The 16526-nt window shown below is 56.2% G+C and overlaps 1 protein-coding gene across 1 annotated transcript in view; it reads left to right on the top strand.

The window, feature by feature from the left end:
• Positions 1-16526, top strand: part of FAM20C (FAM20C golgi associated secretory pathway kinase) — a 45232-nt gene that overhangs the window by 19539 nt on the left and 9167 nt on the right. Inside the window, exons 4-5 of the mRNA XM_027613127.2 lie at positions 15099-15191; positions 15928-16043. Coding sequence (XP_027468928.1) covers positions 15099-15191; positions 15928-16043 — 209 coding nt within the window. The remainder of the gene's footprint in view (positions 1-15098; positions 15192-15927; positions 16044-16526) is intronic.

Here is a 16526-nt window from a genome sequence, read left to right as displayed (position 1 = left end):
GCTTGATGCTGAAGTCCGTGCTTGCCGTGGGGCTGGCTGCACAGGGTCCTCACAGGCAGGGGAGAGGCTGTCCACACAGCCTGGAGAGGCCACAGGTGGCAAATGTGCCGATCCCAAGGTCCCCTTGCCTAGGTGGGCAGGAGGCTCCCTGCTGCCCCGCTCTAGGCTGCTGGGTCTGGGAGGACCGCTGGATGGCGTTGAGGCCACCGGTGTCCGCACATCTCCACGCGGTGCTGACACGCGCCAGTGGCGATTGTCTCCGTTGGGGAGAGGGCCCCCACGTCTCCCACCACGTGCTTCTCTTCCCCCTTCTCCTTGTCTTCACATGGCTGCAGAAAGAATGTGTGTCCAAGGCTGCCATGCTGAGTTTTTACTTGCCTCAAGAAGGCCATTTCCTCGTCTTTGTGTTTTGGGTTTTCACTCTCTGCTCTGGCCAGCTCCAGAGCAGGTGACGGGGGGAGCTGATGGTTACGTGGTTTGCACCAAGTCAACTGACCTTTCCAACCGCAGGAGTAGACTTTATTTTTATTGTCAACTCTCCTTCAAGGAGGAAGAAACTGAGGATCCAGAGGGTTTAAATATCAACAGAGAGTGGGCAGCCAGCCAGGGCTCCAGTCCAGTGCCTTGGACCCCAGGTCCTGGTCCTTCAGGCAGCATCAGGCTGAGGAAGGGCCATCTTGGGAGTCCTGGAGTCCACCTTGCTGGGACCCGGGTGTCTGCAGGGAGGCACCTGCCGATGGGGGTGCCTCCCAGCCTGTGAATTTCCAGAGGCACCACACATGGTGAAGAGGTCTTCGTACTCGGATTTGTCTCCTGTCTGCTGTTTAGGTGTGTTGATGGTGCATGGGCCAGGGCCTCCAGCCCAGCATGTCCCATCCGCCTTGATTTCCTTGTTTTCCACCGGCCCAAGCATTGGCCCAGTGGCCGGGCTGCAGCTCAGCCTCATGTTCTGTGCATGCTGCAGAACGTGCAAACTGGCCGTCTGCGTTTGTTTCCTCTTGCAAAGAACAGAAACGTGTGTGTGTGTGTGTGTGAGAGAGAGAGAGAGAGAGAGAAACCATCTGCAAACAGCTGTTTGGGGCCCAGGATTCCTAGCAGCTGAGGTGCATGCACAGAGGCAGCTGTAGAAAAATGTGCAGGCTGAGACGGTATTTCTAAATGCAGAAACCCCAGCCTCCCTCATGCACTGACCAAGTGTGGTCCACCAGGCAGAGTGTGTACCATGGGGAGAGCAGGGCCCCCTCCCCGTGACCCAGGCACTGCTCTGGGCTGCAAGCCAGGTGCCTCCCCAATGAGCTGAGGGCCCAAGGGGACATGGAGCTGGTGTGTCCCTTGTGGGGCGAGCAGGTTCAGCTGGGAGACTCTGGAACTTAACATTGACTTTCCCGGCGGTGCTGGGGCCCCGCAGGGGGCCATGCACTGGAGACCACTAACCAACCATTGACCTTCAGGCCTTCTGCATGACCCATGTCCCACCAGGGGCTTGACTCCCAGACAGACACCCTGCTCGGGGGGGCCATCTTCCTCCATGAACACTGCTGTCCTGAGGCCCAGAAGTGAACCAGGAGGGCTCTGGTAGGCTGCTGAGACCCTGCTGGCATTGAACATATTCGGATCCCAGAGGCCTGAGGGTGGGCACCAGGCTGTGTGGGCACCAAGTGAGGCTCTGAAAAGAGATGATCCTAAGAAGGATTCGCTGATCGTACGAGAACCTGTGGTCTTGCCCTGTCTTATGCTCATTGTGCTGGGCGCCTGGCACAGAGCTGAAACAGCTCCCAGGGGTGACGGATCTGGACACAGACCCAGGCAGGACCACATGTCGAGGCCATACAAGGTGGGAGGGCAGGAACGAAGGGGCCTTGCCTGCCAAACCACCTTGAAGAAGACCTTTGAGCTGGGTCTGGCAGGGTGAATAGGAGTTCTTCCTGGGTGCAGGAAGAGTTCTAGGCACATGCCGTATATACTAAGGCTTAGGGAAATAAAAAAGATTTTGAGAACCAGTGAGTGAGCTGTCAGGAGTTTCAAGGATTTGTCATTCTGCTGGTAAATAATTCATGTTTTGTCTCCACTGGTACCCTGACCCAGGCCCCAAAGGCAAACTGATTGCCCAATAGACAGTCACCGGGTGTGGAGCCAGCAGAGGCCTGGGCCTGACCAGAGGTGAACAAGGACCCCTTTGTGTCCATGCTCAGCTCGGGCCCATCTCCAAGCCCGCTTCCCACCCTCGTTCTGACTGGCTTCCAGGAGCTCCAGCATCCTCCCCCATAGGGAACCAGGCCAGCATCCTTGGTCAGACTTGACCCACTCAACAAGAAGCTGCCGGAACCCCATGTCCCTGCTGCTGCTGCTGAGCTGAGTTTTCTAAGGCCCAGTGATGAGTTCATCATTCTCCTGCATCCCCACTGGCCTGGCACAGTCTCCAGACTAACTCCTTGGTGCCGACTTCAGGCCACTGCACAAGAGGAATAAGGCCCAGCCTGGCAGGGAGCTTAACTTCTAGGGAGGAGTCAGTAGACGCATAACATTTCAGAGGGTACATCCCATGGAGAGGGTTCCAGCTGAGCAACACAGCAGAGATGCTTTAGCGACAGGCCTCTCCACTGGTGCTTGTGGATTCCTCCCCCAGGTACTGGGAAAGCACCTACTACACGCAGGCAGTGCTCCTGGCCACGTGTCAGAGGTTGGCATGTACACTGAGGTCTGAACAGCAAGGTGAGAACCAGACATGGGAAGGTCTAGGGCAGAGCATCCCAGCGATGGTCTACCTGTGGTTGAGCTGAGGACCCCGAACGGGCCAGCTCCGCTGCCGTCCCTCTAACAGGAGCCAAGGGTGGATTTTACCCAGTGGAGAGGTATGGTGCTCCCGCAGGTCAACCTCAAGAACACCTGGACAAGAAAGCAAGATTTCAGGGCAATCAGCTCATTTCCTGTGGGGCTCCCTGAGTGCCACAGCTGGGGGACCAGGACAGGCGAGGAGCCCGCGGATGGTGAGCAGATGCAGCCATCGCGGCCCGGCCCTGACGAAGCAAGGGAGACAGCAAGGAACAGCCTCCTCAGCCAGGCTGAGGAGGGGGCGGATCTCGTGATCTGGGCTTCAACAGATGAGGAGTTGGCCAAGAGAGGCACTGGGGAAGGACAGTTCAGGGTGGCTGGACCCCAGAGTGTGTGGGGGAGCCTACGGGACGGCTGTGCAGGCGCTCGGGGCAGTGGCAGGACTTCAGGGGAGCTGTGCAGTGAGGCGGGCCGTGCGGCCATCGATGTGCTTCTAAGCAAGCTCGCAGGCCGGTGTGGGCAATGGGCAGGAGGCGCGGGTGTAGAGGCTGTCCCTGTGAGGACAAGAACAGCCAGGTCCAGGATGCTGGTAGTGCGGGGGGACAGAGGCCAGGGTTCCAAGCAACCTAGCACTGCTGGACATCTCCAGAGCAGCCTGCTGACACTGTCAGCCTCCCACCAGGGCCCTGAGTTGCGGAAACCCTCGAGAAATGGCCTGATTGCCCCGGTGCAGGGAGCAGGTGCAGGGAGCAGACGGCCACTGGGGAATGGCTCGAACCCCCAGGGGTCTGAGTGCCAGGCGGAGACCAGTCAGTTTCTACAGACGCTCCACCCTCCGGGAGGCTCTGAGACCCTGGGGCCTGGCTCCAAGCAGGGGTCTCTCCAGCTGGCTGCAGAGGGGTGAGTGGAGAGGGCACCAGGGTGGCCATCCAAGGGATGGAGAGCAAGCCCAGTGCAAGAGCGTGTGTGCACAGGCACATGGGAGGCCAAGACTAACACTCATCCCCCCAGTCAAGGTTCAGAGGGTATGGGACCAGCTTCTCTCTGGCTTGAAGCTAGTTGTCGGCTTAGGTCCCTGTGGGCCATGGCTTCTATTGGAGCAGCAACCAGGCTCCCATCCAGACGGGCACCAGTTTGACACTGAGGGGTCCAGCATTCAGGGGGTAAAAACTAGCAAGCACTTCGTTGTCAGGAGGTGCCCACTGAGTGTTCGATCCTTCCAAGTACGCCCCCCACATGCACACAGGCACACACACACACAGTTACGGTGACAGGGATCGGAGCTTTACCTCTTGTCTGCTCTCCTCTAGACCATGAGATGAGCTCCACGGGGCACGCCTCAGGTGTTAGTTTTCCCCAGCCCTGTAGCTGCAACACTAGTCATGTAGTAGGCACGTGAGTGAATGAATGAATGGATGGATGAAGAATCTGATGATGGTGTTTAATGTGCACAGCCCACCGGTGAGGGGTGTGTGGAGCTCCTGAGGGCTCAGAGCGGCTCCTGGTGTCTGGGTCACCAGATGGGCCACACATGGTCTCCACTCCAAGGAACAGAACCCTAGCAGGCTGTCCTGGCCACTGTGGGCCAGTGCACACACAGCATCCAGAGCTCTGGTGCTCCAGATCCGGGGCAGGCAGAGATCCCTGATGTGGGGTGGGGACAGGTCCCTTGAGCGACCTGTAGGCAGGGTCTGAGCACGTGGGGGCTCTTCCAGTGCTGTGCCGCATCCCCCGCGGGGCCTCTGGTGTGTGGCTGTGGAGCACTCAGCTTGTGTGCTTTCCGTTTCTGGGGGTGATGAGCAGATGCTACATTGCATACGGCCGTTTACCCTGTAGGCCCTCAGGTGCAGGGCACTTGGGTTGTCTCCAGCTTCATGGGTTAGAGTCAGAAAAAACATGGACCTTATCAATGAAAAAACAAATTAAGTAACAACCAGAAGCAGACTTTCGAGAAACTCAGAGACACACAGCCCAGAGGAGGCCAAGCAGCTGGGGCTCCAGCGGCCCAGAGCAGCCCGCATCTGCCCGGCGGCACCATTGAAAGACAGCTGTCCACCCTGAGATCCACCGCACCAAGAACGCATTGGATTTAATCAGCTTGAGAAGAGACAACAGGAGAAGCAGACTTGGGGACAGAGTGGGGTCTCTCGATCTGCAGGAGGCTGTGGCCAGGAGCACCATATGGGGCCTTGGAGAAGGGTCTCCTCCCACAGCAACCCCAGCTTTGCTGCCCTGGGGTCCACTGCAAGCTTTTCCCCTGGGATCCTGGTGTCTCCACACACAACTTTGAGGACACAGGGACCTGCTCTGCCCCTGGCCAGCAGAGCCCACGGGAAAGATGGCTTTGGCGCTGCCCACTTGGAGAAGGCAGCACATCCTTACAAGAGGGCCATAAGCCCCGGGAGCTGGCTCAGACGAGCACGTGAGGACGACTGTCTCCGCACTGCGTCCACGGAGGGGGCCCCAGAGTCTCAGCGTAGGGATCGCTGCCCACAGGCACAAAACTGCAGAGCTGCATGACACTGGCACCGTGGCCCCAAGGGAGTGTTGCTCCGTGGCTCTGTGTGTGACCCTTGTGGCCCGGCATGGGCGCTCATGCCGGCTCGCACTCTCCACGGTCCCAAAGCAGCTGAGGTCACTCCAGCCTCCCCGAGCACCCCGTCGATTTACCGTCAGCCAAGCCTGCCCACGGAAGTGAACCACCCTCTCCTGCTCCCACTTGGCAGCTGGGAATTCCTTTGCTTAACAAAATAAAAAGGAAAGGAAATGATTAACAATTCCAAAGCAGTTGCAGAGAACCTGGCAAGAAAACGAATATATGGTAAAAATGTCATAAACCCTTCCGAGAGTGTGGTTCTGCACCTGCACCTGCTTTACCCCCGTGGTACAGATGGGGAAGCTGAAGTCCGCGCGCGGAGCAGCCAGGCTGGACCCATCTCCCCCCCTTTCTGGCCAGCTGCCCGGCTCTCTGTGGCATCCGCTTCCCTGGTGGCTTCTGGCAAAGATGATCCCCTTTGTTTAAAGGCAAGTCATTTTTTCCAAAAATGTTCTCCCAAACAGCAGATATCAAGGGTGTCCTGTGTTTTTCTCTGGTTATCATGGTCTCCGGGGTGTCTGCCAGTAAGTGGGCCGTCATTCTAATTGTCTTGAAAGAGAGGGAAGATTAAAAGGAGGGAAGGAAAATACCATTTTCATTTTCCTTGTGCTGGGGAAGCAAATGGAAGTCAGGGACTTCTCTCAAGTCTGGCTCTTTCTTACACGACAAAAGGGAGTTTTGCAGACTGAAGATCTCCTTAAACAAGCCTGGAGAATGAGCTGGAATGCCCCCACCCTCTGGATGAGTTTGTTTTTCTGACTGGAGGAAAAACTACATCAGAGCCGTCACTTTGGTGCTGAATGGTCAGTCCACGGTTTAGTGGATCGGGAACATGGTGCCATCTCATCTTGCTATCACCTGTTAAAAAACGGTGAACCACAGGGCCTTAAAAACACAAAGACGCACACAGCTGTGTTTTCAGAGCTGCTGGAGAAGATTCATTCGTCCCCATCTAATGTCGTTCCTTACTCATGCCCATGAATGCTGGATGAACTGGCAGAAGGGCATTTGAAACACAGTGGACCTTAAACTTTCCAACGAATTGTTTTCCCCCGGTACTTTTGAAATCAAGTCTAAGTCATTGCAAGTATTCTTAAATGGAAATAACTTCAGGCGTTCTTTACAGTTACACATCTTTGAATCACTTTTTATGGTAAAGATTTATTTATTTGAGAGAGTGGGCACGCGTGCACATGCGAGCGCAGAGGGAGAGGGGCGGAGGGAATCCCAAGCAGACTCCCTGCTGAGCATGGAGCCCAACAAAGGCCTCGATCCCATGACCCTGAGATCACAACCTGAGCCGAAATCAGGAGTTTGAGCCACCCAGGCGCCCCACTTTGAATCACTTTTAGATTGGTTTTCACTAAATTGGCCGTTTTTCCACCCAAACAAACCAATGTGTGACTTTTCTCTTGTGTGGCTCACCTCGAAGACACCTGTGGGAGAGCAGGAGCCGCGGGTCTGGAGGCTCCCCGTGGTCACCTGCATGGCGGCAAGGCACCTATGCTGAAGCCCTGGTGGCCGAGGCTCACGGTGTCACCTTCAGGAACATGTGCAGGTGTGTGCCTCAGTAACACGTTGCCAGGAGGAAAACCCGTCCACCAGCCGTGGTTGTTATGAGGCCCGTGGCCATCAGAGAAATTTTGCCAAAACCAGAAAACAGGTTGGTAGGCAGCCCCGCCCTGGGCCCTGTCTTGGCTTCGTGTCTCCTGCCCCATGGCTTCTGGACAGGAGGGCTCAGCAGCCAAGCTCAGAAAACTCCCCAGCCTGCATGATGCCAAGGGTCTCTGCCAGGGGCCGGCTCTGCGAGGGCTCAGGCCCCCTCCACAGGTCAGGGAGCCCCAAGAGTCTGTGGCACTTGAGAAGCGGCCACCTGGGGCCAGCGTCCTGGCTCAGCATGGCAACAACAGGCCAGATCTGCGTCCCTGGGCTGGAGGCCACCACCCCTGTCCTGCACGGCCAAGGCGCCAGCACCGTGGAGGGCCCTGAGAGAGTGGCAGGGAGAGTGTTCATGGTGGCTGCACCCTGCCGGCTCTCAGTGGCGGGCAGCGGCTTCCAAAGCTGGTGTGAGCCATGGAAATGAACACATCGCACCAGAAGCACCAGGCACTGGCCACCACTTGCCAGAGCCAAGGCCTTCGCCAGAGCTGCCCACCTGCTGGGCACACACCACATCCTCCACCAAGACCAGCTTGGACCCTGCCGGACAGCACCCCAAGTCAGGCAGTGTCGGCTAAGGGCATGGTCACGGTCTGGGTGGCCATCTCAACAGGTTAAAGTCCTGTGAACGTGCAGGTCCCTCCCTCGGCCACCTCCTCGAACTGGGCGCTTGGCCAGGTGTCTGGTGTACAGACAAGACCAGAGCCGGGTGACCGAGCCCTGCTCCCACTGCACCTCCGAGGGTGTCCTCCCTGCCAGGTCCCTCAGAGGCCAGTGCACCCGCCTGTCTTCACAACTGGACTAGAAGTTCTTGTAACCGTCACACCTCCAAATTCTTGTGGAACAGGCGTGCTTTCTGGGGGCCAAGTTCATGTGAGTGCGTCTTCTGCTCGGCGCACATTATGCAGGGTCTCCCAGCCCCATGACGAGTCTCCTGGGGCCTCCCCACTCTTCCCGGCCTTTCTGTTGCCCTCACTCTTGAAGTTTCTCTGGCGTGCAGGCGCCGCAGGTGTGGTGAGCACGGATGGGCCCGGCGGGCACTGATTGGGGTGATGACCATGGCTCCTCTGCAGCCACAGAGCCCCGCAGAGGCTTCTGCAGCTGACAACATGGGTCAGATCCAGAGAGCCTGGATGGATGAACAGGTGCCAGAGGTTTTGAATATCACGAGCATGTTTTACCAAACAAGCAGATCCCCCATACCCACATGGGGCCGGAATTAGCAGGAAATACTCAGTGGGCCTTAAGGGCTGAAAGGTCATGCTGAAGTAGCTGCCAGGGAGAGGCCCTTCTCTCCCCTTCCAGAACATCTGCCGAAACCCTGATATCAAACAGCTTAATATACTCTTTAATGACAAGGTGGTTGTTTTCTGCTATGTGAGTGATGGGAAAATTATCCAGGATAGAAAGGCTAATTTTTGCTTCTGCACCTTCATTTGGTGAGTCAGGGATCTGCTGTGTGTTCAGGAGGAAAGGGAAAGCATTCACCTTATCTGGTGTTTGGCCTCCCTGAGGTTATCCCTGGACATGGGAACCAGGGAACCCGGGATATCAAACCCTGGTCCTGGGAACCTGGATTAGCCAGCTGGGGCCTGAATGCACCCTCCTGTGTCCTTGTGGGAGGGGAGCAGAGACACCACAGACAGTGATGGGTGATGGGACCGCCCGGATGAAGCTACTTACGCGGTCAGGTGATGGGCTGATCTGTCCCACAGCCTGTAGTTGGCTAACTCCTGCCTCAGCCTTTGAGTGGGGCTGAGTCTGTTCTTTAGAAAAGATGGTCACGGGGGCCCAGCCCACCCCCCACCCCGCCTCCCACGTCAGAGCCTTTCTGGGGCACCGTGAGGCAGAAGCAGGGCCGTGGATCCGCGTGCACAGCCCTGAGTCAGGCCTTCCACGCGCAAGCTGAGACCCCTCTGACTGGCTCCGATCTGGCTGTGGATGGGGACCCTTCACAGGCTGTCATGGAGGTGCAGGGAGTGAATCCACATACACTGCTTAGCTCATAGTAAGAGCTGCATACTGTTGGCTTTTCTTCCCCCACAGGCTTCGGTAAAAAGCTGCCAATTTCCTCTATTTTTAACCAAGCACAAGTTTTCTGTTTTCCCACAACTTAAAGAACGTAGAGATGTTAATAGTGACAGTGGGAACTGGGCGGGGGTGGGGGGGGGCGTGCTTGTAAAGGAGGAAGGGAGGGGTCCCACTGTGTTGAGGGCCAGTTCGGGTGCGGAAATCACAGCTGTTGGGAGCCAGGACCGCTCTGAGGACTCAGGGACTGTGCCTGCCGCCAGACCTCTAAGCCTGCACTCAGCCTCCCCGAGTCCCCAAGGAACCTGGCACCTGACCCGGCTCTGGGTCCCTCGGGCAGTCCTGGGACCTAGACCTTGGGGGACCCTGAAGAAAGAACCCATTTCTAGCTGTGTGATTCTGCACATGCCTTTTCCCCTTTGCCGACCTCAGACTCCCTTGTCACTAAAATGGGGACACGGATCGGAGCCTGGAGGGACGCCTGTGGTACTTACTGGGTTCTGCCTCTCTTTGGCTTCTGCGAAAACCTTCTCTCAAAATGTTCTGCATCAGTTCTTCGAAGTGTCATAAATGTAGCAGTGATGGCATGACCAGATCTGCGGAAATAGACCGGATTTCATAACCATTCCAAGGTTGCTAAATCACCGTGTCCTCCCTGCTGCTTTGGGGTTGCCAAAGGTTCTAGACGAGTTCCCTGTGCTGCCGCGGCAGACCACCACAAAGTTAGTGGCGTAAAGCAACATGAACATATTCTGCAGTTTTGGAGGTCGGGAATCTAAAAGGGACCTGCAGGCTGTGTCCCTTCTGGAGGCTCTGGGAGACCATGTACTTCCTTGCAGAGGAAGGCAGCCAGCCTCTAGAAGCTGGAGGAGGTGAGGAAACAGATTCTCTCCCAGAACCTCTCTCTTCGAAGCCACGACTGTGGCTCTTCAGTCGTTAGATCTCCCTCTGCTTCCTTTTTATAAGGACCATTGGGATGACATTACCGCCCACCCCAGACGATACAGGATAATGTCCCCATCTCTAGATCCCTGACTTAATCACATCTGCAAAGTTCCTTTGGCCCTTTCAGGAAATTCAGACCGTAGATTTCCTACGAGAGTTCAACACGGTAGTCATTCTCACTTCAGTATAAAAATGCATCATCAGCCCTTATTGTGCTTATTTCCCAGCAAAGCGAAGTCACTCTAAAGGAAGAGGGTTTGGGTGTGGTCAGCCCTGGGGAGGAGGGAGAGAGGGAGGCCCCAGGAACCGGTCCTGAGCAGCCCCTTGCCAGGGTTTAGCGGGCCTGGGCTTAAGGGTGTTGGGGTGCTCAGTGTACCCCTGGGGCTGCCCTCCACTGCCTGCTTTCTCTTGGCCTGTGGGGCCCAGTGCGGTTTTCTGTGAGGTTTGGGGGCCTTCCTAGAGAGCAGGACCAAAACCTTCCCCGGGATCCAGGCCTCCTGAATTCTCCAGGCTCTGCCTGTCTTCCTGCTCTGACCCTCGGTCGCTGCTGCCAAAGCCTTTCCCTGAAACCGTGTCCTTGCCTGTGGTTTGTGCCTGATTCCTCAGCTGCTGTTTTCTGAGGAACGTGAGCGTACACTTTTCCATTTCCCTGCTGCTCAGGCCTTCCCACGGGCAGGTGGGGCTCGCTCAGACCTCAGAGGCCATTGGGGTGGGGCCCCCAGGCTCTGAATGCTCCCTGTATGGGGGCAGTGACCCCCCCGGGGCGTGTGGCCAGACTAGGAGGCCCCTCCTGTCCGTGTGCCCCTGGGAGGGGCTGCCACCCGGCCCCTGGCCCTCTCAGTCCCCAGGAGAGGACCTCAACTTGCTGGCCCTGTGCTCCTAGGTACACAGTGTTCCAGGAAACACTCGTCCCCAGCCACCCGGTCTCCCCACCCCTCATCAGGGCAGGCACAGGCTCTGGGTGCTGAGCCAACCCCAGGGTGTCTGATAGCTTCTTCTTTCCACATTTCCATGCCCCACACCCCAGGAAGAAGCCCAGAGCTCCGGGCAGGCCACGCCCTTCACCTGCCCTCCGCAGATGGGCCCAGCTTCCTCCACGACACCTGGAGGAAGGGGAGGCTGCCAGGTGACTGGGTTCAACTGAGTTCAGTCTCCCGCTGGGTGCAGTGAGCTCAGTACTTTTCCAGAGTGTTTTCCTCAAACGGCTGGGTCAGCAGCAGCACCTTCTGCTCTCCAGCGCCACCCAGGATGTGGCAGGAAGCAAGCCGACCTCCGCACAGAGGGGACCAACCATGTCCCATCTCCTCCCAGTCCCCCCTGCGCTGCCCTGCTCCCCACACAGACACCCCCATGTTGTCCCCTGCTCTGCGGCCCAGCCCTGAGAAGAGCCCACATACCCCCTGCAGTGAGTAAGCCCAGCTCTCAGACCCCCTGAATGCTCCTCTCAGGTGTCGATTGGCTGGTCAGGACATCCTGCAGGAGTTAAGCTAATGGTTCGTGTCGTGTCACCAGACCATGCAGGTGGGTGACCGGCCAGGTGGACCCTGCACTTCTCCCTCTGTCACTGGTGGTGCACAGCTGGAAGATTTCCACTACCCTTGTTCCCTTGTTGATTTGGGCACAGACCTTCAGCAGGGAGCCAGCCTCGTCCTTCCTGAGCACCCTTACCGGTTAGTCCTGGGCCGACTTCGAGCTCCCCACTTGTGTGTGTGAGTCCTGACCACTCTGATGACAGGAGCTGGGGTCAGCCGGCCACACCCAGAGCCCAGAACTATCCCCGTTCTACAGCTGGGGAAGCTGAGGGTCCAGAGGTCTAACACACTCACTCAGCCCTGCCCACTGGCCTTGGGGAGCCAGGTCTGCCCAGTGCTGACCTAGGCACCTTCACTCCAGCCCACAGGCACTCTGTCTAAAACAAATGAGTGGGGAGGCCCACACTGGAGCCCACCTTCCCACCCACATGACCCCCTCCCCTTTGGGTGTTTCCTGAGTTCCCAGCTCCACCCTTATCAGGACAGGTTAAGTGGGGCCCCTTCCCCAAGTTGTTCACAGCCTATAGGAGCCTTGAAACCACTCACAGGCATGTCACACATCTTGAGGACTGCCCAAAGAACACAGAGGTCCCAGGAGCACCTCGGAGCCTCTCAGGAGTGAAGGCAGTCACTGAGCACACAGACAAAAAGCACCCCATCACCACTTCCCTGCACTTCCGGGGTCACTCTGGGGAGGGGCATTTGGAAGCTGAGACAGCCAAGCAGAAGGCCTGTATATGGCCTCGGGGTGGAGGAAAGAGCTGCCCTATTGTGTGAACAGCTAGAAGACAGAGGTCACTGGAAAGCCCCGAGGTGGGAGATGTGAGGGAACCAGGAACTGTTCTGGAACCGGGTCACAGAGCTTCTGGGAAGCGTTTTTACTCTTCCCGGAGTAGCAGGGCTCAGAGCCACCTGCTTTCCAGGTGGGTGACCTGATCAGAGGAGTGGGCTAGAGTGAGGGAGAAGGGAACAAAGGCCAAAGAGTTGGCAAATAGAAAGTCTCAGTAGGTAACATCACAGATAAAGCAAATGCACATGGTGATAATGGTGGTGATGATGGTGATGATGATGATGGTGGTGGTGGTGATGATGGTGATGATGATGGTGATGATGGTGATAGTGGTGGTGGTGGTGGTGGTGATGGTGGTGATGGTGGTGGTGGTGGTGGTGATGATGGTGGTGATGGTGGTGGTGATAATGATGATGGTGGTGATGGTGATTATGGTGATGATGATGGTGGTGATGATGATGGTGATGATGGTGGTGGTGGTGACTGATGGTGATGGTGGTGGTGATGGTGATGGTGGTGGTGATGGTGATGATAGTAGTGATGGTGATGATGGTGATGATGATGGTGCTGGTGGTGATGATGGTGGTAATGATGGTGAGGATGGTGGTGATGGTGATGGTGGTGAAGGTGATGGTGATGCTGGTGGTGGTGGTGGTGATGGTGATGGTGGTGATGGTGGTGATGGTGATGATGGTGATGGTGATGATGATGGTGATGTGATGATGGTGGTGATGGTGGTGATGGTGATGGTGATGATGGTGATGCTGGTGGAGGTGATGATGGTGATGGTGATGATGGTGATGGTGATGATGATGGTGGTGGTGATGATGGTGATGATGGTGGAGGTGATGATGGTGATGGTGATGATGGTGATGATGGTGATAGTGGTGGTGGTGGTGGTGATGGTGGTGATGGTGATGGTGGTGGTGGTGATGATGGTGGTGATGATGGTGATGGTGATGATGGTGGTGGTGGTGATGGTGATGGTGATGGTGGTGATGACGGTGATGGTGATGGTGGTGATGACGGTGATGATGATGGTGGTGATGATGATGGTGATGATGGTGGTGGTGATAATGATGATGGTGGTGATGGTGATGATGGTGATGATGATGGTGGTGATGATGGTGGTGATGATGATGGTGATGATGGTGGTGGTGGTGATGGTGGTGACTGATGGTAATGGTGGTGGTGATGGTGATGGTGATGATAGTAGTGATGGTGATGATGGTGATGGTGGTGATGGTGATGATGGTGATGGTGCTGGTGATGGTGATGATAGTGATGATGATGGTGATGTGATGATGGTGGTGATGATGTTGATGATGACGGTGATGATGGTGGTGATGGTGGTGATGGTGATGATGTTGATGATGACGGTGATGATGGTGGTGATGGTGGTGATGGTGGTGGTGATGATGATGGTGGTGATGATGGTGCTGATGGTGATGATGGTGGTGACGATGATGATGGTGGAGGTGGTGCTGATGAATGTGATGGAGGTGATGGAGATGATGGTGATGGTGGTAGAAATTGAAGAAATGAGGGTGGGAAGAGCTCAAGGCTGCAGACCGATTTGCACCCATACCCTGTCCTTCCTCCATCAGTTCATTTGTTTATTGACCACCTGTTCTAAAGCAGGCACTTGGCTCTACACTCCTGCCCCCAGGCCCTGCAAACAGTGGTCTAATGTAGCAGTACCAAGTTCCTCAGCAGAAGGCCAATGCCAAGGAAGGCCTGCCAGGTTGCCAGGGGAAGCCCATGGGGGTTGAGGCCAATCTTGGGCAGGATGGAGGAAGCAAGTACAGGTGGAGAGCGCAGCACAGGCAAAGGTGCAGAGGTGGAAGTGTGCTGGGTGCTGGGTCTAGGAGAGGTTTGGTGGAGGTGGCAGGGGTGAGAGAGAGAGGAGGGCAGAGCAGAAGAGGGGCAGGAGTCTCTGGTGGCAGTAGTCCTGGGTTGGGTGTGGGCAGTCCTAACTGGCGGGTGCCCTGATGGACACTGGAAAATGGATCACCTCCTGTAGGCTTCAGAAGTGTGTCCCACCGGTGACCCCAAGAAAGCTTCCCAGATTCTCTCGCATCTTTCAGGGGGACTCTGTCTAGGCAGGTGGACTGGTAGATGGCTGAGAGCAGGCTGAGGGACAGTTGTATAGCCTGAACTTAGTCCCCAGCTCATGCCCCAGGGAAGTCATCTCGTTCTGTGTGGGCTGATTGCTGCCCCCGGCCCCTCCGTCATCCACACGCCCTGGGCTCAGGCAAGGGGCTGCCTTTTGCCATCCACCCTTCTGGAAAACCTGTTTGGCTGGTGTTATGGACCTGGTTGGTGGTGGGCTGATCAGTGTTTAGTAGCCAGCTCCTTTGTGAGGGAAGAGCCTGACTGGAAGAGTTTGCCCATCCTGTGGTGCAAATACTTCCTCACCGGCTGACTTCAAGCTCTCAGCATGAGGTCACTAAAGGTGGCGTTGGGGACACGCATCACCTCATGATATGGTTTGCACCTGCAGAGGCAAGAGGTGTCAGCAGCCTCAGGAGCAAACAGTAGGATGTCATAAAATAAGCGGGAAGTGATGAGGTTTAAATGTTTATTGCTTTTTAAATGTAACTTACGTAGTTGTATGTTTGTATAAGCTGATTTTCAAGGATGACTTTAACAACCGGCTCACAATAGTCTTAGGAGTTTGACAGCCTGTTTTTGCCGGCCAGTACAACCCACCAGCACCCTTTCACCGGAGGGTTTTGACAGTGATAAACCCTTTGTTTCATCCCCTGTTCTGTAGGCAAACGAGGGAGCAGGAGACACCCCCTGACTTCTTTTATTTCTCTGACTATGAGAGGCACAACGCAGAGATCGCTGCCTTCCACCTGGACAGGTGAGTCCTCCTGTCTGCACCCTAGGTCTGAGCGCCATATGTGGGTGGGCCCTCCCCCCACACCCAGCCGAGGGGGTCCTGTCGTTAGCCCCATTGTACAGAGGAGGGGAAACTGAGGCATGGTGAGCCCACAGCCCATGCTGGTGACCATTCCTCTGCAGCACAGAGGTGGTGTTCGCCCTGGTGATGTTATAACCCAGACAGACATTCCCTGCTGTGGGCCCACACCTAGGATGGTGCCAGACAGGAGATCCTCCGGAGCGGCTAGTGACCAGGGTGGACGTGACCCATTGGGAATAACGGAAAAGAAGATAGGGAAGGAGTAGGAGGGCTGGGAATTTTAATGCAGAGTGTTTCAGGATGTAAACTCTGGGGCCATGGTAAGACCGAGGGACACACGTCTCCACACCTGCTCCCCCATCACCCATCTTCTGGGACAGCTCTGCCAGGCAGAATGTGAATTCCTTTGTGGTCTCCACACGGTCCCTTGCTGCTGGGGAGCTGGGCAGGTGGTGATGGGTGACCGTGTGGGTGAGCCTCTCAGCAGCTCCCCTGCTCACCCAGAGCTTTGTGCCCTCCAGGGCTAGTCATGGGCCTGGCTCTGGGATCAGTTCCCAGAATCCAGGGGGTGGGGGACCCCGACTCGGAATGCAGAGAGAGAGGTATTCATTCCATTTCAGCCTGGAGCGGGCCAGGGTATGGAGGTTAGACCCTTTCCCTGTCACTTTCCCGCCAGGATCCTGGACTTCCGCCGGGTCCCCCCCGTGGCCGGCAGGATGGTCAACATGACAAAGGAGATCCGGGATGTGACAAGGGACAAGAAGCTGTGGAGAACCTTCTTCATCTCCCCAGGTAACCTGCACCTGGGAGGCCCCTCTCCAGGCTTCCCACACACAGTCACCATGAGCCTGCTTACCTTTCCAAAATAGAAGAAAGAAACTGGAAAGAATTCTTGTATAATCCAGCCCACTTCTTGACCACAGGAGGGGTGCCCATTCCACGTCGGGTGCATCTGCATCATAATTTTAAAAGGGTGCCAGAAATGGCCATGTTATCATCATTGACTCAATCCCCTGGTCTGGGCATACAGGTTTTTTTTTAATCTACCATTTATTTGTTTCAAAAGGCAAAATGAGTTCATTTTTGGAAACTCCCAGCCTCTCTGGAGAGTCTCCTCCAGGAGGTCCGGCTGGAGAAATCTCTGTTCTCTGAACTTTCCCGGATTAAGAAACACCCCAGCAAGACCCTCACGTAGTGACAGGGACCGGGCCGCCTCCCCTTCCTCAGCTCTGCAGCTGGAGCGGGAGTGGAGCGGCGGCCCCGCCTGGTCCTCAG

This window comes from Zalophus californianus, chromosome 10 (genome assembly GCF_009762305.2).
Source record: "Zalophus californianus isolate mZalCal1 chromosome 10, mZalCal1.pri.v2, whole genome shotgun sequence".
NCBI classification, from domain to species: Eukaryota; Metazoa; Chordata; class Mammalia; order Carnivora; family Otariidae; genus Zalophus; species Zalophus californianus.
The sequence above is the reverse complement of the archived record's forward strand: the minus strand, read 5'-3'. Positions and strand labels throughout refer to the sequence as shown.